The sequence below is a fragment of the Bombus flavifrons genome, chromosome 4, assembly GCF_040668555.2.
Source record: "Bombus flavifrons isolate JBK064 chromosome 4, iyBomFlav1_principal, whole genome shotgun sequence".
In the NCBI taxonomy this organism is placed as follows: Eukaryota; Metazoa; Arthropoda; class Insecta; order Hymenoptera; family Apidae; genus Bombus; species Bombus flavifrons.
The window spans coordinates 14,304,246-14,325,402 of record NC_138445.1 but is presented as its reverse complement, the minus strand read 5'-3'; the positions used below and the strand labels follow the sequence as shown (position 1 = coordinate 14,325,402).

Genomic DNA, 21,157 nt, shown 5'->3' with positions numbered 1-21,157 from the left:
TATTATATTTAAAATGTTTGTGTTTAATATGTCATTGTAATAAATAAACAAAAACGTATATAACCGTATCCTAACGAACAATACGAATGAATATGAATGATTAAAGAATAAACATGGACACAACCAAACATAGCGGCAGATATGAATATTATTGTGTTACATAGAGGGTGGTGGTCCGTCATTCATGATACAAATGTGGTTAGACAGATTCTATGGCTCAAAATAAGACGAAGATCAAAAATAACAAAATCGCGTTGGGAACTTCGTTTGTGAAAAATCAAGTTTGAAAATTCATGAAGTGTACGTGAATACGAACAACCATTTCATAAAACTGCAGGAGGTGGTATCCAATTTCTACTACGCTTTGTAGTACCTAAAGCAGTAGACTGTAATCGATGTTTGTAGCGTATTAAAATGTTTTAGGAATATTTTAATAAATTGTAAAGGCGCATTCGCATTGTTCTATTACTATGGTGTATTATGTCACAATTAGACGACTTGAATGCAAATCTACGTTGAGTTATATAGTTCATGTTACAGCGGTTCTACATACCTCGATTTCACAACCTCTTTCGCTCTTTTCGAACGAGATTTACCACGTGTTGGTGTCGTTCCTATTTCTTTTATTCGATTGTGTCTTATTTTGCGTATTAACTTTATCATCACAATGCCACCTAAATTTGATCCAAATGAAATCAAGATAGGTATATTTTTAATATTTCATTTTAATATGTACTACAAAAATGTAAAATTTCCTCACATGTGCATGTTTGTTTCAATAGTCTATCTAAGATGCGTTGGAGGTGAAGTAGGAGCAACTTCATCTCTGGCTCCAAAAATTGGTCCACTCGGTTTAGTAAGATTCTATTTTATAAATTTAAATTATTTATGAATAATATTTCTTCTAACTTTTTGAGAAATTATTCTATTTTATAATTGTAAATATTAATCTTCCTCTTTCATTGTTTGATTCTATTTTACATTCTATTGATAAATAAAAAACATTTACATAGTGCTTAAATATTGGTTTATATTTATAGTCTCCCAAGAAAGTTGGTGATGATATCGCCAAAGCCACCAGTGACTGGAAGGGTTTGAAAATTACCGTCCAGTTAACAATTCAGAACAGACAAGCTACAATTACTGTGGTTCCATCTGCTGCATCCTTAATTATTAAGGCTTTGAAGGAGCCACCTAGAGACCGAAAAAGGCAGAAGAATATAAAACACAATGGAAATTTATCATTTGATGATATTGTTTCCATTGCTCGGTCAATGAGACCAAGGTCTATGGCAAAGTACCTTAGTGGTACTGTTAAAGAAATATTAGGTACATGTCAATCAGTTGGATGTACTGTTGAAGGTAGACCACCACGAGATCTTATTGAAGAAATTAATGGTGGAAGGCTCCAAGTCCCAGATGAATAATATGGTAAGTTTAGAGCTCCTTGCCAATATTTTCAGCACAATGTCTCATTTTATCAAATATTAGAGTTTATTATACAACTAAAATGATGGATAACTAAATAAATAAATGATATTTATATTGTTATGTAAAGTATTTGCTTCGAGCTCTGGGTAGGGGTTAGCATCCCATCCACATATTAGCTGTAGCAATTTATAATGTTGTTACAGACTATTAGAGATATTGCTACTGAGGAGAAAACCTCAATAAAAAATCATCATTTAATATACCATACATATGTAGTATTTTAATTATAAAAATTTTATGTTCCCATTGTTTCAGATTTATCATAAGGAGTAAAAAATAAAACATTTTTAATATGAAGGTGTTGTATTTTTATGTATGTTCCCTCCTTTTAACGAAATAAATAAATTAAAAATGTTTTAATATATCATATACCTTGTACACAATGAATATATATCACACATCCATATAACATACTGTTATTACATTTATTTAATGTTAGATATACTAATTATAATATGTAACAAATATGTTATGTAGTTAGAATAATTTGTGTGCAAATACTATACTAAAAATGATTTTTAAATATAATGTTACTATTTATTTCCATTCATAGAAAATCTATCTTTACTTTAGATTTGACTGTATTTCCTTTTATAAAGTAATTTTTTACAATTTTTATTGCCAAAATTTAAAGTATACTAAGCTACGAGGAAATTTAAAATCATTAAATCACTTTATTTATTCAATGTATTTACTAGTTAATGTAGCTATATATTTCTAAGGGAGTCGTGATCAATTAAAAATTTTTCAAGTATTAATATAATTACTTTGTTATATTACGTATAAAAAAAATATTTATAATTTATGAAATTCAGATATAAAATGCAAATATCAATAGATTTTAAAATGAATAAAACACTATTATTTCATCACTATTGAAATATATTCTGTACTTTAAATTATCATATTAAGTGTATGTATTGTTGAGAAATTTTTTAAAACATTAGAAAGCAAAATTACTTGTACATTCTTTACACATGTCTCAATGAAACTAGTTAAATTAAAACAGTGGAGAACAATGGAAAAGATTTTAATATCAAATGACATTTCTCTATAATAGGTTTAACAATTCAGTCTCCTAAAACATATCCTCGTCCCCAATTATGACCACCAAATGTATTTCTAGCTTGTTGTGTTTGTGTTCTTTGCATAGGGGCAGCTCCAAACCATCTAATATTACCTCTTTGAGATGGAAAATAAGATTCAAGAATTTTTGGAGTATTTAATAATTCAGGTCCACCGAGTTCTTGAGGATATTTGAATTTTAAAAACACATAAAGATGCCCTACTAGAATACCAAAAAGTTCCATCATGCCACCTCCAGAGATAATGAGATTAAATGCAAACAATACCCATGGCAAGTATACTGCTTTAAATTGTGTACCTGTTGATTTATAGAAACATACAATTAATATAAGGTACGATAGAATGACTGACAAATTTATAGCCTTATGCTTATAAAAAGAAAAATACATACCAAACCAGAAATTAACAATAGCATCTTTATTCAATTGACACCAAACGTATAATATGCTGAGTACCATAGGATCCATAAGAATATGTAATTCACCAATAACTCCTATGATAACGCAGCATATCCAGTTGAATAAGAGTAAGAAACAATAATCTGCAGGTCGTCCATCGTATTCTCCACGTTCTAACCTCAACGAATAATTATATAAGAAATAACAGTTAATCAAAAAATGAAATCCCGAACCCCGATTTAAAGGGTAGAAAAACACACTGGTGGCTGCTCTCCAAATTTCAAAATTGTTTATAAACCGATCGTTTATAAGTATTAGTGAAGTCGGATTTACTAACCCGAATCTTCCAACTAATGTACAAACTATTGTACATAATAGCCAATATCTTGTAAAAATTGGTAAAGAATTAATCCAATTCCTTACGTCTGACATTTTTGTAATTTTTACGTTAATATAATAATTAATATGTATAACACCAAATTCGACACGTACGTACAACTCAGTATGACAATGTATGACGTGTGATTATTTAGTGACTAAACAACGACACAACGTAGAGTAGGTTAGGACATATAATAACAGATATGGTGGTAGTAAGAATTATCCTGACTAACTTTCTGTACTTATTCTTTCAATATTTAAGAACAAAAAATGTAAAAGAAGATACAAAATTTTAATTCCATTTCAATTACAAAAAGAAAAAAATAGTATGAAGAAGATTTTGTAGAATTGTTCATATTTTCATGCTATAGTATAATTTCTTACAAAATTCTAAAACAAAAAATAAACGTTCTTAGAATTTACTTATATTAAATTTCTAATATAATTGTGAATTTATAAATAATACATAATTTATAAATACATATTAAAGCTTCTCCAGTAGTTACATTGTTATTATAAAGTTCTATATTACAAATACAAAAATAAATTATATAAAATTGTTTTTATTGATATAACAGCACTTCAAAAATGGTGATCAATAACAAAATTGACAGTGATTATAAAATGTACATGTATTCATATGGTTATTTCATAGTAGTACTATATGAAAATTTTGTAATACTATTTATATGAAAGTTTTATATTTTAATTTTTGTTGTCCCTTTCTTTTCCACAGCATTATATAACATCAAGAATAAATTATAAAATTTATTTAGAAATGTTCCATTATAAAGTATAATGTAAAACATTTGTTTCTGATATTTTAAATGTACAATAATGATGTTGAGAGAGAGAGAGAGAGAGAGTGACTTTAATACAGTATGGATTGAAAAAAGTGAAAATTTGTTACTAAAGAATTGTTACAGAATATAAAACCATACTTCCTATTTACACACGACAGCAGACAAACACACATATATTAACACAACTAATCATCAGCTGTTCTCTTAACTTTTCGTTGCCTAGGACTCTGTCTGGGCGTTTTAGGAGATTTATCTGTAAGAAAGATTTTAATGTAAAATGCTATTTTTTACATTTTATTTAAAGTAAATAAAATATGAGATACTTACTAATTCTATTTAATGTTTCTTTTGGTAACCAATCATAGTCTACATTATTAGGGTTCGATGTACCCACTTCGACAGGAGTTCTACGAGTATTAGAAGATCGAGATTTACGACCAAGAGATGAAAGAAGTTGCTGTCCTCCTACGAGTGTCAATATCACACATGCTGCCAGAAATACATATAAGAAAATTGTTTCTCCGTCAAGACCATCATCTAATTCTATTATTTGCACTGTTTCATTATAAACAGCTTCACTAAAGCCAATACCATTCTGCAAAATTATGAACATTTGTCAATTTTTGCATCAATACTTTTAGAATGGAACATTAAATGTGTTACATACAGAATCTTTATAATTTAGATTAATATTAAAACCAAAAGGTCTTCCAGCAAGATTTTCTGATGGAATAAATGAATATGCTAATGTTGCTTCGTGTTTTGGTTTTACAATTTTGTTATATACAACAGTTGAAAAATTTTGGATATAAAAGTTAAAGTCCATTGCATAACGGAAAGAGGCATCCAAAGATTCAAGAATAAAATCAGATTCGCCTTTATTGGTGAAACCAACAAGAAATTCAACTAAATTTCCAGCTGGTAATTCTAGAAAAGTAAATAAATTACTAATTAGTATTAATATTAAAAATATTAATAAGATTCCAAAAGGTTTATTATATATACCCAATGTTGATAATCCATTATAAACTGGTTTAGTAAATAATATAGTTGTATCAGCATCAGATGAAGCAGTGGTTGTTTCATCTTCTGGTTCTTCATCTGTTATCACAGAATTATCTTCTCCTTCAATATCCACGATATCATCTATATTTTCATCTTCTTGAGCATAAACTGTAATAAAAATTTAAAATACAAACAAGATTATTTATACATAAATAGTTACAAACATATGTAAAATAAAAAAACTAATTCGGTCAATATGATTTGAATTTATTATCTAAGATGTTAGTTCAAATTTACTAAATGACATTTGTGACGGTTGCATTAATTATATTTTCAATATAAATCATAGAAAAACTGGAAAAGAAAGGAAAGTAATTTTTTTATATCAATATATATTACATATGTGTAATACAAATATAAATTATAACGTATGAAACAAAAATTAGTTGACGATTTTTATTATCCATTACCTTTATTCGTTGTGAAAGTAATTGCAGAAATAAAGAGTAATAAAAAAATGCTAAATTTCTCCATTTCGTTGCGCTGTTTTAAAACTAACTTTCCTGTTATGAAAACCGATTTATTCCACTTCTCGAACACTCACTTCAAATCAACACTCGACTACGGTGCTTCGAAATAACACAACCATCTCTGCCTGCGACGTGGAAGCACAGTAACGCAATCGTCAATCCTACAACGTGGAACATTAACGTAGCGTTGGCATTAAATAAAGGACATCACAAATGAAAGGTTTCATGTTGCCAATATACTAAATTGAATTACTAGGCTGCAGATTTGTGAATTTAAAGGTGCAAAAATCAACAGAGTAAAGATATAAAATGCAAAAATATATATAATGTCCAAAGCAAAATATTCGTTACAATATTTAATAGATAAAACAAATTTCTGCGGAAAATTCAATTTCTTTAATAGTGTCAGAGAGGTCTCTGTAAATATAAAACAATGAAATATAATATTTATAGAAAGATATATTTTCTGGCTACTTCGTTTTAAACAATGTATTTTTATATATTAAGTACTCTTACAATAAATTAGAGGGCGTTTGGGAACACATTCTACGGAATAATGAGGGCATTTCATGGAAAATTCGTACATATTCATTTTCTTCAGTAAATCTATATTATTCAAATACTTAAGTCTTTAAGATTCAATTACATAAGAAGTATTCATGCATCTATTCAAATATCTATCTTTTCAAACAAAAGTAGAATTTCATTTGCATATAGTATCTTCGAGTATCTTTAGTAATTTCCTAAGTTGGTAATATATATATATATATTTAATTAAATTCAAAAGATATATTATAATTCAAATATTATTCTCAAACAATTAACTATTTTTTATTCTTTAATTATAATTTCCTTTTGCTTGAAAAATTCAAGTGAGAATAAACCAAAATGATTTTTAGAATCGTTCTTTACTCTTAAGCTGCTGTGCTATTGGTTCTTGCATGGTATTGGTTGCGCATGGTATAATCCTGCGCAGTAGAAATGAGGAGTGGAAGACTGGCAGCTCCGGGCTAAGAATGTTAGTCAGTCGATTCGTTCGTCATTCGTCGCGTTAGCGTCGGACAGGAGTGATCATTTTTCGTTATAACATTCTGGTAAAATATTAAATAATATTATAGCAACTTAATTTTCTCTTTCAATAATGTTTATTATACGTTTTAATATATGTATATTACTTTCTTATTATATTACTTACTATATTATTTTTAATATATATTAAATGTATTAATAAAAAAGTATGTATTTTTTAGATGAAATTAAAATAATCATGCTTTTGTTTCAGGAAATCTATCTATTATAATACATTACGACTAAATGGAAGAACAGTATTGCACATTACAGAGGTAATTATATTTATTTATTATTGCTTAGTACGTGTCTTTCGGCTTTGAACAAGCTTTTGGTTTTACATCTCTTTTACCTATTTCGCTTCTTATATATCTACCTCCCCTCTTATCCACTCTATTATATTGCACTCCCTTAATTATTCTATCTCTAAAAACTAAAAACTAATAATTAAAAACTATTGCAACGTCTTGTATTGCCCTTCTCTTCTCTATTATTGCTTTTAGTTCTGTTAGCCCTTCTCCAGTCTCATTTAGTGTTTTTTCTATGTCCTTTGGTCCTCCCATTATTTCGCATTCTTCTATTACATGTCTCAGGTCTTCTTCTTTTCTTTTACATAGTCTGCATCTTTTTTCTCCCTCTTCTTTCCAGTATTCCCTTGCTTTGGTCTTGTTTCCACATCTGAATCTTGCTAATATTTTTCTGTCCTTCCACTTCATTGTCCCTTCTAAGTACTTTGGTAACTCTTCTTTGGAAATTTTTCTATAATGTATATTATATTTGGATTCCCTTATCCTTTTTCCCCTCTCTTCTGCTTCTCTCTTTCTTCTTTCTTCTATAATTTGGTCTGCTGTCATCCTTTCTTGCTCTTCTGTTGCTTCCATCTGTGTCCCTTCATTTCTCATCTCTTCTAGTTCCTTCTTTCTCTTTCTTGCTCTTTTCCCTTCTTGGCCATTTATTCAATTTCTTTCTCTTTCCTTTGTGCACTCCTTTATTAGTTCCTTTTTTTGACCCTAAGGCTTTCCCTTCACACCTTGCTGCTCTTCTTAATGCTTTCTCTTTGATTTCTGTTAGTTTGCATTCTTCTATCAATATATAATTTGGTGTTGTCATATCTAAACCTAAGATCCATTTCACATATCTTCTTTGTATTCTATCCAGCCTTTCTTCCATGTTCCAGCCCCATACCTCTGCTCCAAACAGCGCCAAGCTCTCTACCGGTGCTCCAAACATCTTCATTCTTCTCTTGTAGTCCTGTTTGAATATTCTTTCTCCCATGCTCTACAGAGGCAATTATACTTTATTTCATAAATTAAATATCTGAAATATTCTATTTACGAAATAGGCTCATTTCATAATTTTCAACATAATTCTTTATCTTTCCACATTCTCTTTTCTTAGGTTCTTCAAAATAAAAATTATACACGTCATGAAAAATTTCGTTAAAAGAAATTAAAAATTATTTTCTCAATGAATAAGAGAATCATAAGAGAAAAATTCATGAACACGTAAATATGAGTTATTATTTATATTTTAGATAACGTAAGAAAAGAGAAAAAAAAAAACGGAAAAATAAAGAATTTTGAAGAAGAAATATGAAGAAAATGATTAAAAAGGTCTTAATAATAATAATAATTAAGATAAGAAATACAAGGTCACTTACTATGTATTCTAGTTTTTCAAACATCAACGGAATTTGTCCAACATAACGGTCGTTGTGGTCAGTCAATGTAAACATCTTTAATCTCTTTGTGTTTGAAGACTTTTTGCTATGTTATGATCTTGAACCAAGCAGGTAGTTATATACACATGGGGGACAATGACGGCATATATACTGTAACTACAGTATTTATTCAATTCCGTTTCAATGTTAAACATTTTAGTCTAATATTAGAATACACAAATTTTAGAATTTCACATATCACAAATATTCCTTCTTCTTCTTCCATTCTCTTAACATCATATTGATAAGACATGAATATTTTTCAGAATTATTTTTTTATAACTCATGTTAATTTATTTTAAACATTAAAGATAGTAAATTATGTTTAAAATGTTTAATTCACGAGTTACTCATAAATATATTTTTGTAACTTATTATAATTTGCTATAAATGCTAAAGGGAATAAATTAGACTTTTTATGTTTAAAACTTAATAGTTATTCTGAATATGGTTAAATGATTGATATCATTAAATGATGAAGTGATAAATTATTATATGAAATAAATTAACTATTGTTTAAACTCTTTTCTTTAGGGGACATAAAATTGTGGATTTTTGGTGTATCGCTCAATAGTTTTCGATGTGTAGATTCTAAAAATAAAAGTTTTAACTATAGTAATTCCATGGTTCAAAAGGTATGCATGTGTAAAGCTAAGCATTTTTTGTATATTTGACACATTGGTTTCATGGATTCAAAAATAAAGTCTAATTTTAGACATTAATGTTTCAGTTTATTGGAATTTTAATTTGTCTATTATTAAAAGGTTTCATTGGGTTTCATATATCATTATCCAAATTTTTTGGACAATTATGACTGTCTCTTAGAACAAATTATAATAATTCCTATTTTGTTAAAGGTTGGCTTATTCCTTCTTCTTACTGTTCCCTGGAAAGGACCTAGTTGTATTTCAAAAGTCAAGAATGTAAGTAATTTTGTATTTTGTACTTCGTTTAATTTTATTTCTTGTATTTTACATTAATTATCATTAATTAAAAAATAGAATCTTTTGAATATCGCTAAAATTTTGTTTGATACAGATAAAATTTGCATCATTTCACATTTCCCAAATAATTAATACTGTCTTTAGGAATAAATTACGTATAATATTGTACGCTTTCTTCCAGAAGAATCTTCCAGCCTTCACTTCTTCTGTGGAACTCGACGATTCCTATTTGATGGCGGTTTTACGATGACTTGTCTTGGACTCCAGCAGTGTTAGTGACAACGTTCGTCACATCTAATCGTAAGTCGTATGCATTTTTGTTCCTTTGGCCATTCAATCGTGTCGTAGGATGGAAGGTCCAAATCTACACAGAATTTACTGGTTGTATTATATTGAACTTTTGACGAGCATAATGAATAGAGAATATATATTTTACTCGTGAGTAGCAGGACCGAATTAACCCCTTGCCGTGCTATTTAGCTAGACGAAATGCAGGCCCAACCTGTACAGGGTGTAGATCGTTAAATCAGCCACCGTGATGCGCGAGAAGGTCTCACACGCTTCCTTATTGAGAATATCACGTTGCTATCACTAGAATCTTCATTATTGTTTCCATATAAATTATTTATACTCTTCATAGTTTTCCTTCTTCTTAGCATTACGTAAGGGTTTCAATTAAATTTTACTTCAAAAACCAAAGGGAGTATAATTTAGTTATTGACAATTGAAAATCGTCCAAAATATCCTTGCACTGAAGCAAATTTTACATTATATTTACTCGAGCACGTTTTACAATTACTTACATATATTGATATATTACGTATAACGTACGTATTACGTACACGTATCGATATATTACGAATAAGTAAATAATGTCACTAAATAAATCTACGTAAATGAATTACGATTCAGCGAAGCTAATAAAATTGCAAAATTCGCATAGACCATGCGAGTGACAATGAAATCTTCATATAATCACGTATCTCTTGGTCGATTCATAACACGATCGTTACATCGTAAATAAACGACTTCAACAGAACAGATGATCGCATCATCTCGTCCTCGAATAAATTTCTTCTGCGCGAGACTTGCCTTATACTCGTGTGATTACTCAGTCACGTACAACGTACGTAGGAACTTTTTAATAGGGAGATTGCACTGTATTATTCAAACGCAAAGGATTCGGTATGGACAAAGAAACTAAGAGTTGTGAGAAGACCCAATGTCTAACGTTGCCGATAACTATAACCATACACTTTCAGAAGTAGCTGCAGTTATTGACCAACGGTCCCTTACGTGGTTTAAATATAGTGGAAAATCAATAGTTTCTGTAATATTGACGCATTGAGGAGAAATGTTTGGACGTACGGTAAGGAGTTCTCCAGGGAGTGACTCCTCCGCGGAACTTCTTCGACGAAGAGCGTTTCCGTTTCTTTCCATTAAAGCGGTTAACGTGACGTGCTGGGTACCGATAAGTCGGATAAAAGCAATGAAAATTATCATCGTGTCACATCGAACGTCCACATCTATGTAGCTACATGTGAATAGGATAACAGAGAGACACGAAAAATGATGTTACAGGATATAGGTATATATATACATATATGTATTATATATATGTATGGTACGTTCGCGTGAATAGAGAAAATCTTTGGTGACAATCTGGAGTCGGTGATAGGATAAAAGGTGCTATTTCAGTACCCCGCATAATACTGTTTCATCTTGGAGCAACAGTGTGTGCAATGTGTATTGTTTGTGGTGTATATGGCAAGTATTAATATGAGTTTCCATTGCTCGGTCAATGAGACCGAGGTCTATGGCAAAGTATCTTAGTGATACTGTTAAAGTCCCCCTTGGTTTAGTAAGATTCTATTTTCTGTAAAACACGCCATGTCTTGGCGTTTTGGTTTGAAAATTACAATTATGATAAAAATATCCCATTACGCTAATTTGTGCTTGTTTTGAAGATATCTCGTATTTTGCATTACACCTATATAATATACTTATATATTTATATTCTTGTAATATTCTTGTAATATATTGCTATTCTTTATAGCAATTTTATAGGAAGCATTTATTATTAGTAACGTCATTGCATCTTTCCCGTTTTTCATAGACGAATTAGTATCAATTGCTAAGTAATTATATCTATTATATAATAAAACAGTGAAACCATTTCTTGTAAACTTTGGGATAAACTGGTGGAAAAATTATCAGTTCAGGAGATGTTTTAAATAAATAACCGTACATTTTACGATACAGTCAACGATAAGCGATGCAGTATTTAAGTGTTTTTTACATTTTACAAACTCAATCAAATACATCAAATGAATCGTTGAAAAAATTGTATTTGCTGCGTTCAAGTCAAGATTTTCAAAAATATAAATACATGTAACTCCTATGATACTTCGCTGTCTCACACAAGTTCTGCCTCCAGCTTGCAATTATCACAAGATGATGACCAAGATGAATCGCCTTTTAACTAGTTCACCCGATTAAGATACAAAAATCGTAATTACTTTGGATGCAAGGAATTTTGTTCTTGGATCTCTCCTATCGAGAGTCAAGGCTCAAGAATGAAGAGTCAAGGCTCAAGAATGAAGAGTCAAGATTCAACAATGAAGAGTCAAGATTCAACAATGAAGAGTCAAGCAGCAGTCGATTCAAGATGACTTCAATTTATATTATCTATATTTACGGAATGTCGTAGGCGATTTAATACTAACATTGTCGCAGATGAAATTTATATCTTGATCTGTTTTACTTCAGCATCTCGATTTTCGTCGAAGTGTAAAAGCTGATGAATTAAATTTTCAAGTTGAAATCTTTTGATTGAAGCCTCGAATCGGGATGATATTCCTGTTGGACATGGCTAACACCCTGTTGCCTCGAGTAGTAATAACTATATGTATTATAGTTTCAAGTGAGTCCATCGTTCGCAAGAAAATTATCACTGAAATATTACTACTACGATGAAATCCTGTAACTATTGTGGCGTCATGGTTGATTAATTACAATCAATCGCGTGATAATGAAATTATCATATGCGTAAGAATACTTGAAGCTTCTATCGACTGGAATGGCTGTTTAGTTTCCCAAAGGAGCAAGAGGAAGCAACTTGAAGATGCCACAAATTCGGCTTTTCTTTGAAGAGTCAAAGGAGAAGATCGAAGATGAGTATACAAGTAAAATTCTACTTCACAGAAAATTGTGATTATTAATTAAGAATATTGTCATCCACTACAACGAAGAAAAGAATGACGAGACAAATAATATTGTTATCGGCTGGAATACTTTTTTTTCGTTCTTCGAAACCATCATCGGATTCGAGACATGATATTGACTCTAAAAATAATACAATACTTACTACAATACCTGATACAGTTGATTGTCACCTCTGGTCACTCGACCTGTGATGATGTACAATTTATTACATATACATGTACTATATGAATATTTGCAGAGGAAAGGATTAATAAATAAATTGATAAAAATCCTGCAGGGTACAGAGAAACACAATTTACTCTGAAAAATGCAAGAATAGTTGTGAGAGGACCAAGATTAGAGACTTGAAAAACTTTGGAAGCTTTGCTGTTGTTTACGCATGTCTCCGCTATGATTTTTAAGTAGGAGCAGTACGTTCTATGATTCATTGGACACATTAAACACACCATAGGGAATTCTCATAACACATACACTCGAAATATAGTATTGTCAAAAATTTGGAATCATTGTGTATCCTACAGAAGTCATAGCAGTAAGAAAAAAAAAATAAAAAAGCTGTTTGATAAAAAATTTGATCGAAAATAAGGACACTGTTGATATTTATAATATTAATTTCGAAATAAGAATAAAATTAACAATATATATTTATATATTATAAACATATAAATTAACAAATATATATTATATATGTCATCATATAAATATATATATATGTGGCCAAAGTTCAGGAAATCTGAGTCAAAAGAGACCGGAAAACTGTGCGTAAATAAGACGACAGATTGCCATTTTCAAACGTAATTCGTGATTGATCACACTTTAATGAAATTGTTCCTACAATCCAGTGTTATGAAGCCAAACGAATTATCTCTCATAAGGCAGAACAGAATAAAAAATTTTGATCTGCCTTATAGAAGATTCATTTAATTTCTTTGTATATTTCACAATAACGTGATGCTTAGACACACACAGACATTACGTTGCACAGACATTAACCGTAGTATAATTAATAAAGTAAAAAAAAAAAAATTAATCTGGCCGAAATTTCAGAAGATTGGCTATTAGCGGAACAACGTCGCGATCCCCAAATTATAAAAATCGCCAATAAATTGCAAAATGATAACATTGCGAAAGATATCGTGAATATTTATTGTAAAATACAACGAAAAGGCAGAACCATCCGTTTGCCCTGTGGTGGATCGGTACCAAGAGGACGCCGACAATTCGAGGCATCAACGCGGTCGTGACACCTCCCGGCCGATCTGCAAGTACCAACCGCCAACACCAGAGGGCTACTACGACGACAACGAGTCTGTCTGTCTCGCTAGCGGTCGAATATACGGTGTCACGATACAAATACCGTACCTAGCGAGACTCTCTCTACGACTAAGGCAGGGACTACCGGGCATAGCCTTACTGACGAGTCCACCGGTAGTCCCGGGACGAAACGCGAATTCCCTTTTCACCTGGCAGCAACCACCAGCACTCCCACTACACTTCCACCAAACTGGTGACCACCGACGACGAACACGCACCTTTGGAGAAGGAGTCAAAAGGAGCCAACCAACCACCTCGTACCCACGACGATCAGTCTTCCATCATCGACGACGGGGCCATTCCCTCTAGCTTGTATCGCGCTATATAGCTTCGGGGTCACGCTATAGCGCTAGGGGGAGGCTGTGTGACGGATCGGTACCAACAGGACGCCGACAGGTCGAGGCATCAGCGGTGGTATTAGGCGCGCGGGAGGGAGGCCGTTGTGTCGCTCGCACCGGTTCCCGGGCCTCTCTCGATCGCAGCCGGGACGGTCATCGTGGAGGTGTTTTAGTTGGTTGGAGTCCGACACTACCACGCCGCTTTCCCCAGAAGCGGCCTGGCGTCCACGTAAATATATAAAAAAAAAGACAGCAGGCGGTACAAAACATTAGAGATTAGCGCTAAGTATGATAAGGATATCGAATCGATATTCGACAAGACGAAAACTAAAATAGTAGTTAGATTCAATCTTGGTTACTGTTGCGTATTATCGACTAAAGAGCAAACCGGTCAGATCAAACCGATCGGTCGATATCGCGTACCTCGAATAACTTAACGTTCAAGGTGGAGGAGATGAAATAAATGGAGTGTTGTTAGGTTTTAGACGGCACTTTATTTTTACTAGTTGTAGCACTTAACTGAACTAAGTGAGGACTACTGTCGTCTTGAGTCTATACTGTCCAAAAGCTCAATTTCCATTTCGTTCATGATTCTCCCCTCCCGCCGTTGGATTTCTTCTCTCTACCGTGCCCTTCCGGCTGGTTCCTTCCTGGGTCTTTTCCTGGCCTCGAGTCATTACGTTTACCGCCCTGGAAGAAAATGTAATTCGGAATTTCCTAATGAGGGAAATGGACCTATCCGTGTCATAAATGGACGGCCAACTAAATTGCGAACAGTGACTTTGTATTACGCGAAAATGAGTAAGGATATCAAACGAAGTTAGATCGAAAATTCAAGGGTCCATTTGTATTAGCAGAGATTTTGGAAGGAGATAAGTATATTTTAAAAACATTAGACGGTAAACAATCATATAAATACAGTCATGATAGATTGAGAAAAATGTCAGATAGTTGTATTCCTGCCGAATTGGATGTCTGTAGTGATGACAAGAGTGACAATGACGATATGAGTACCCCAATTTTAGAAGATCATTAGCATCATGACATAACATTTGGCAGAATAAGTTCACACGCGCCAGGGGCGACAATATTACGAAGCTCAATGAGATCGTGGGATCTAGAAAACTGAGATTCATTTGGGTACGAAATTGAGAATGGTCCATCATGTCTGTTGCGTCAGGCAACACTCTACTTAAGCCAGGCCACACACCGCGGGCAAGATGGCAACCAGATGTTTTCGGATCCTCACTGCGTACCCTCAATAGCCTCAAGTACCCTCCATAAATCTCAGTAATTTCCTAGTCGAGGTCCTTCAGACCGAACAAATATTCTTCTACTGAATTGTTTTATAAATTTTATTGTCCGCCGCGGTTTGACACGGGAAAGTTGCCTTTTCGCACGTATGCGGCCACCCACTAGCGACTTTATCTCGAGGGCGGTTAGCATCCTTCCTCACTCAATTAACAACGAAGCCTATTTCCCTCACTCTCTTAGCCAAAATCGTCACCAACAAATCCGATGGTCCCGTGCGCTAGACATACCCATCCTTAGCTTTCCTCCGTCACAGCATCATCACCGAACTTCACTGATCTTCCATTTTTCAAGCAGTCAACATTCTTTGACCGGGTTTACACCCGTAGATCAGTCACTTACTTATCTTATACATACGCACCAGCGTAACTATCTTCTTCACAAAATTGTTGGAATAAACTGTGATTTCTAACTTATTATATCAGTGTCATATTCAATTAAACCACCTCTATTATCCTAATCGAAATAGGGGATCGATCATTTCGTGGCGTCGATTATCTAATCGTAACGGGAATTTACGACTCCCGTTGGCGTGCTTCCTCGCGATCGCGTCTCTCCGTGAGTGATCGAACAATGTCATTACGACCAGACTGGTAATCCACAGGATGCAACTAGCACTTTAATTAAATACTAATCATAATGCTACTGACTTTTGCTTTCTTTTATTTTTGTTATCAATCCGATCAAAATTTCTGTTGTTGAACTGGACCCTTGGCTTACTTGAACATTTAGTTAAAGTTATAAATAATATCAGTTGTATCGAGTCCAATGTTGAGAAAATTCGATATTGATATTTGCGATAGCGCAAATCAATTTATTTAAAATATCTCCTGATATTCTGTTTCTTTTTTAGTTACATATTTATCTCAATATTTTTTTGCACAAAATCGACTTAATTTATGCAAACAGAAAGAATGAAAAAATAATAGTTATGAATCTCCACTGAAAAAATAATGTAAATGTTAATTTTTGATGATTTTCGATGAAAATTTTATCGAAATCAGTTAACGTACAAACAAGGCATCGGAGAATATAAAAATCTTTAAATAGTAGTTAAATAGTAGTAAAGATCACAGACTCAAATAAAAAGATTGTAAAAAGCGGCCTTTGCTATTTTCTTTACGATTCCGACCAATTGCAATTTTTAAACCAATTTTTTACGCGTCACCTAGTAAACTAATTCTTCTAACTTCTCAAAAAAGTTTGTCGTTTGATCTAATCGTAAGAAATTATTCTGTCTTGAATAGCGTCTGAATATTATTAATAAGTGATTGTACTTATATATACTAATATATAAGTAATTAATAAATAATTGTAAATAATACTGTAAATAAGGTTTTCTGAGATCAATTACATTGAAGTTTTTTAATCACGTATAACATAAATATCACAAGTGAATATGTATTGAGAAGAAAAATCAATAAATTACCTGAAAAAATTTTATGTTCCTTTTTTGCGGCGCCTATAATAATCGGAAGGATTATAAAAAAATATAAGTGAATAAATTTAAACATAGCGGAATAATTGAAAGTTTCTGTAAATGATTGCAATAGATAAAGTATCACCGATCAAGTTTCAATACGAACTGAGGTGACAAAGTTTTCAGAAATTGTTCATCGTCTATGCTCTGATTGCTTTGACACTATTCGATGATATGAAAGTTAGGACAAAGATAGTAAGTGGTATTGTTATCTTTTAGTCAAGAAATTGCGTAGATTCGTACGTATTGGTATTAATATTAATATAATTAGTTGACTTTTGCTTTCTTTTATTTTTGTTATCAATCCGATCAAAATTTTTGTTGTTGAACTGGACCCTTGGCTTACTTGAACATTTAGTTAAAATTATAAATAATATCAATTGTATCGAGTCCAATGTTGAGAAAATTCGATACTGATATTTGCGATAGCGCAAATCAATTTATTTAAAATATCTCCTGATATTCTGTTTCTTTTTTAGCTACATATTTATCTCAATATTTTTTTGCACAAAATCGACTTAATTTATGCAAACAGAAAGAATGAAAAAATAATAGTTATGAATCTCCACTGAAAAAATAATGTAAATGTTAAATGCATTAAATGTTTCCGTGATGAATGCCATGCTTTGTGGTCTGATGCTTCTTGGAAGTGCACTGATTCCTATTTGATGGCGGTTTTACGATGACTTGTCTTGGACTCCAGCAGTGCTAGTGACAACGTTCGTTACATCTAATCGTAGGTCGTATGCATTTTTGTTCCTTTGGTCATTCAATCGTGTCGTAGGATGGAAGGTCCAAATCTATACGGAATTTACTGGTTGTATTATATTGAACTTTTCACGAGCGTAATGAATAGAGAATATATATTTTACTCGTGAGTAGCAGGACCGAATTAACCCCTTGCCGTGCTATTTAGCTAGACGAAATGCAGGCCCAACCTGTACAGAGTGTAGATCGTTAAATCACGCACCGTGATGCGCGAGAAAGTCTCACACGCTTCCTTATTGAGAATACCACGTTTTTTTTTTATTTTCTTTCTTTAATTTTTCCGCTTGTACCTCGATCGCACCACGCCGGCGTACACGCCGACGTCGGGCCCGCCCAGCCGAGGCAGCAGACGTCCTAAGGCGTTCGCCGTCGCCTCAACAGACGGCGCCAGGCGCTCGAAGTGAGCTCCGAAGGTCCAGTGGCTGTCGAGGATCAGGCCCAGATACTTCATGCTGGTTCCGACCCCGATCTCAGCCCTCTCCAACCTCAGGCGATAACCCGCTGGAGGCGTCCCGTGATCGGCCTTGCGGTAAAACCACATTGCCTCGGACTTCTCAGGGGACACCCTCAGTCCCAATCCCTTGATTTCGGCGACCACGTAGGCCACCGCCAGGCGGACGGTTCTACCCCATGCCGTGCCCCAGACCAGCACCAACGTGTCGTCGGCGTAGCATGCCAGTGCCAAGTTCGGAGGCATCGGCGTCCGAAGCACCGCGTCGTACGCGATGTTCCACAGCAACGGACCCAACATCGAACCTTGCGGGACCCCGCGGTGTACAGCCCTCCTGGTCACCCCTCCGCCCCGGACGGTGTAGACGACACTCCGGTCCCGGAGGAACGCCTGGACCACACCCCGCAGGTACGCTGGTACCCGATGAAATTCGAGGGCCCGGCATATCCTGTCCCAGGGGATGTTGTTGAAGGCGTTGACCACGTCCAGCGACACGGCCAATGCCACGTAACCACGCCGCTCGGCCCCCTCGATAAGGGAGCGGACACGGGCGACAGCGTCGGTCGTAGACCGCCCTCTCCGGAAACCGAACTGGCCATCGTGCAGTCCGGGCACACTCCGGGACAAATGCGACTCCAGGCGGGCAGCCACCACTCTCCAGCAGCTTGTCCGTCTCGTCCAAAAGGCACACTGGCCGGAAGGCGGAAGGCGAGTCCGGAGAGCGCCCCGGCTTTGGCAGCAGGACCATCCGCCCCTCCTTCCACGAAGTGGGGAATTCACCTCGAGACAGGCATCCGTCGAACAGACGCATTAGTCTCGGGGCCAAGACCCCGGCGACGTCCTTCCACAGGCGGGCCGGGACTCCATGGGGACCCGGAGCTTTCCGCGCTCCGATCCTCCCGACGGCCCCGGTCAGTTCTTCCTCGGTGACCCTCGATTCCGGGCTCCAACTTCCCGCAGTGACCCGTGGTTCTTCTTCCGGCAAAAATTTAATACCAAATTTGTCGGTTTTATTCGGCAAATATTGAATAAATTTGCATCATCTGCAGAAACTGTGCATGTACATATGTGTAGAATCTGACAAGAGTTGTTCGTCAATATTTGCTTCTGGTTTGTAGCAGTTCTGATTATTTTGAATAAACCTATCGTATACATTTTTTTCATTAATTTTAGCTGAATTTATTTAACAAGTTTCATTAAAAGTTATGTTTTATAAAAGCAGAAAAAGTATCCCACGAATTGCAAACAATTGCAGTTCAAAATTGATTAATAACAAAAGAAAAAGTAAACAAGACAAAACAGCGTTGCAGAAGCCAGCCGATTCTTGGTAATCTCGGAACAACAGGTAAATACCTAGGACGACTTAAATGAAATGAACGAGATGAATTCAAAATCCGACTCACCCATCTATAGCGCGCCGTAATCTTAAATATCACAGTCGGTCATGTTTTTGTGATAATATATATCGTTAGAATGTACGGATGAGTAGTGCCGACTAGCTTGATAATGCTACTGGCAGATATTCCCATTTTCGGCTTACTTAAAAGTTTTCTTAAAAGGGGTAAACGATTCTGATATTTCATTAGCTTATTGTATTTATTCTTCAGTTTTATTTAATCCAACAAATTTATTCTATTTATTTAATCCTAATAAATTTATTATACATATTACTTAGTTTGATTTAATTCAAATTCCTCCACAACCAACTCTGAAATGTAATTATCGTTATAATTTAAAGAGGAAGCTGCTCTTGACGACAGCGGATGGAGTTCTTCAGGACGAGGAGAACCCACGCGTTCGGGAATAGGTGAGTTGGAAGGTGAGAAATTTATTTCTGTTATATTCTTTTTGTCTTGTATCGTCTCTCGTTCCTTTCGGACCCGCTCGCCCCCTCTCTTTATTTCGGCTAAGAAGAGTTTTCTGAACTAACGTACCGACAGCTTTCTATTGTTGTGACTGCACATGCACATGTTCCATGTACTTGGTATCCGTGTATAACTATGTCTACCGCCGTTTTGATTAATTTCAGTGTAAATAGAATGTCAATTATGGTTGCAATAACCGTTCCAAAATTCCATAAATTCATTCCAAAATTTTGTCGCTCCTCGCGCTGTAGTCCATTAAAAGAATATGACGGTCGAAATGGCCTAACGCAGAAGTAGCTTAGAAGCTCTGTACGACTCTGAGTGGTAGGATGGAAGCACTCCGTCCAATGGATCATAAAATTCCTTTTCCTCTACTTGTTTATGATATGTAACTCACATGCAATACGTATAAAAGATTTAGATCGTTCGCGTGTTTCTATATTCTTAATATTCTTTTGTTCTTTCGTTTCTTAATTCGTATGTTCCTCAGTTGGTCGTTGTGAACATAAACTAGTTTGTTTGTTTATGTGTATTTTATAATGTGGTTCCCTTTACATTAATTTTAACATTGTTATTTTTCAAGATATCTAGTACCTTATGGGGACCTGTGCACTAGTCTGAAAATTGACCTTTACTGGATCAAGGTGTAGGTCAATCAGAATCAAGCGCGTGTACATGTGTTTTCATATCTTTCTTGCGAATACGTGATCATCCGTGCTTGCATTGTCCAGAGGGAATTCCGTATAGTAGAATCATGAATACCTTGTATCTAAGAACTTTATGGAATCTTGTTAAGTCTTTCGTATCCCTATTGCTTTCTTCTAAAAGCGGAATTTCCTTCAGACAAATCACGTAACACATATATACATTATTACTATATATATATATATATATATATACATATACAAGCTCGGATAAGAAACTTAAAAAGTGCCCTTTATCTTTTTTAATTGCATTATTTTTTTCAAAAAATTTTTTA

The 21,157-nt window shown here is 34.1% G+C and overlaps 3 protein-coding genes and 1 long non-coding RNA gene across 7 annotated transcripts; 2 read left to right on the top strand and 2 right to left on the bottom strand.

The window, feature by feature from the left end:
• Nucleotides 1-487: 487 nt before the first annotated feature.
• Nucleotides 488-1,846, top strand: RpL12 (ribosomal protein L12). 2 transcript variants are annotated; one of them, XM_069111322.1, is made up of 4 exons: nt 540-704; nt 783-856; nt 1,041-1,431; nt 1,747-1,846. In XM_069111322.1, the coding sequence occupies exons 1-3, from the start codon at nt 668-670 to the stop codon at nt 1,425-1,427; spliced, it is 498 nt and encodes a 165-aa protein (XP_068967423.1). In that variant the 5' UTR covers nt 540-667; the 3' UTR covers nt 1,428-1,431; nt 1,747-1,846. The 2 variants fall into 2 exon arrangements, with proteins under 2 accessions (XP_068967424.1, XP_068967423.1); XM_069111323.1 differs by lacking the exon at nt 783-856 and having other exon boundaries at nt 488-601.
• Nucleotides 1,847-2,505: 659 nt separating this feature from the next.
• Der-1 (derlin 1) lies at nt 2,506-3,527 on the bottom strand. The gene is made up of 2 exons (XM_069111321.1): nt 2,969-3,527; nt 2,506-2,875 (listed from the first exon to the last, which is right to left on the bottom strand). Exons 1-2 carry the CDS (start codon nt 3,405-3,407, stop codon nt 2,562-2,564), a joined length of 753 nt encoding a protein of 250 aa, XP_068967422.1. The 5' UTR covers nt 3,408-3,527; the 3' UTR covers nt 2,506-2,561.
• Nucleotides 3,528-4,199: 672 nt separating this feature from the next.
• Nucleotides 4,200-5,906, bottom strand: l(1)G0320 (signal sequence receptor subunit 1 l(1)G0320). Its single transcript, XM_069111175.1, has 5 exons — nt 5,635-5,906; nt 5,165-5,332; nt 4,827-5,086; nt 4,487-4,754; nt 4,200-4,412 (listed from the first exon to the last, which is right to left on the bottom strand). The coding sequence occupies exons 1-5, from the start codon at nt 5,696-5,698 to the stop codon at nt 4,345-4,347; spliced, it is 828 nt and encodes a 275-aa protein (XP_068967276.1). The 5' UTR covers nt 5,699-5,906; the 3' UTR covers nt 4,200-4,344.
• Nucleotides 5,907-6,679: 773 nt separating this feature from the next.
• On the top strand, nt 6,680-21,042 carry LOC138178970 (uncharacterized). 3 transcript variants are annotated; one of them, XR_011172882.1, is made up of 6 exons: nt 6,680-6,788; nt 6,977-7,037; nt 9,340-9,405; nt 9,608-9,726; nt 20,052-20,120; nt 20,762-21,042. It is a non-coding gene; the product is annotated as an uncharacterized LOC138178970 (long non-coding RNA). The 3 variants fall into 3 exon arrangements; XR_011172883.1 differs by having other exon boundaries at nt 20,052-20,132; XR_011172881.1 differs by lacking the exon at nt 20,762-21,042 and having other exon boundaries at nt 20,052-20,385.
• The last annotated feature ends 115 nt before the right edge of the window (nt 21,043-21,157 follow it).

What these genes read in the sequence shown, in the direction of transcription:
- RpL12 (XM_069111322.1), top strand. Translation starts at nt 668, where the DNA reads ATGCCACCTAAATTTGATCCAAATGAAATCAAGATAG. An exon ending in TCCAAATGAAATCAAGATAG is followed by an intron (nt 705 to 782) that starts GTATATTTTTAA and finishes TTGTTTCAATAG; the next exon opens with TCTATCTAAGATGCGTTGGA. An exon ending in AAATTGGTCCACTCGGTTTA is followed by an intron (nt 857 to 1,040) that starts GTAAGATTCTAT and finishes TTATATTTATAG; the next exon opens with TCTCCCAAGAAAGTTGGTGA.
- Der-1 (XM_069111321.1), bottom strand. Translation starts at nt 3,407, where the DNA reads ATGTCAGACGTAAGGAATTGGATTAATTCTTTACCAATTTTTACAAGA. An exon ending in TATTGTTAATTTCTGGTTTG is followed by an intron (nt 2,876 to 2,968) that starts GTATGTATTTTT and finishes ATAAATCAACAG; the next exon opens with GTACACAATTTAAAGCAGTA.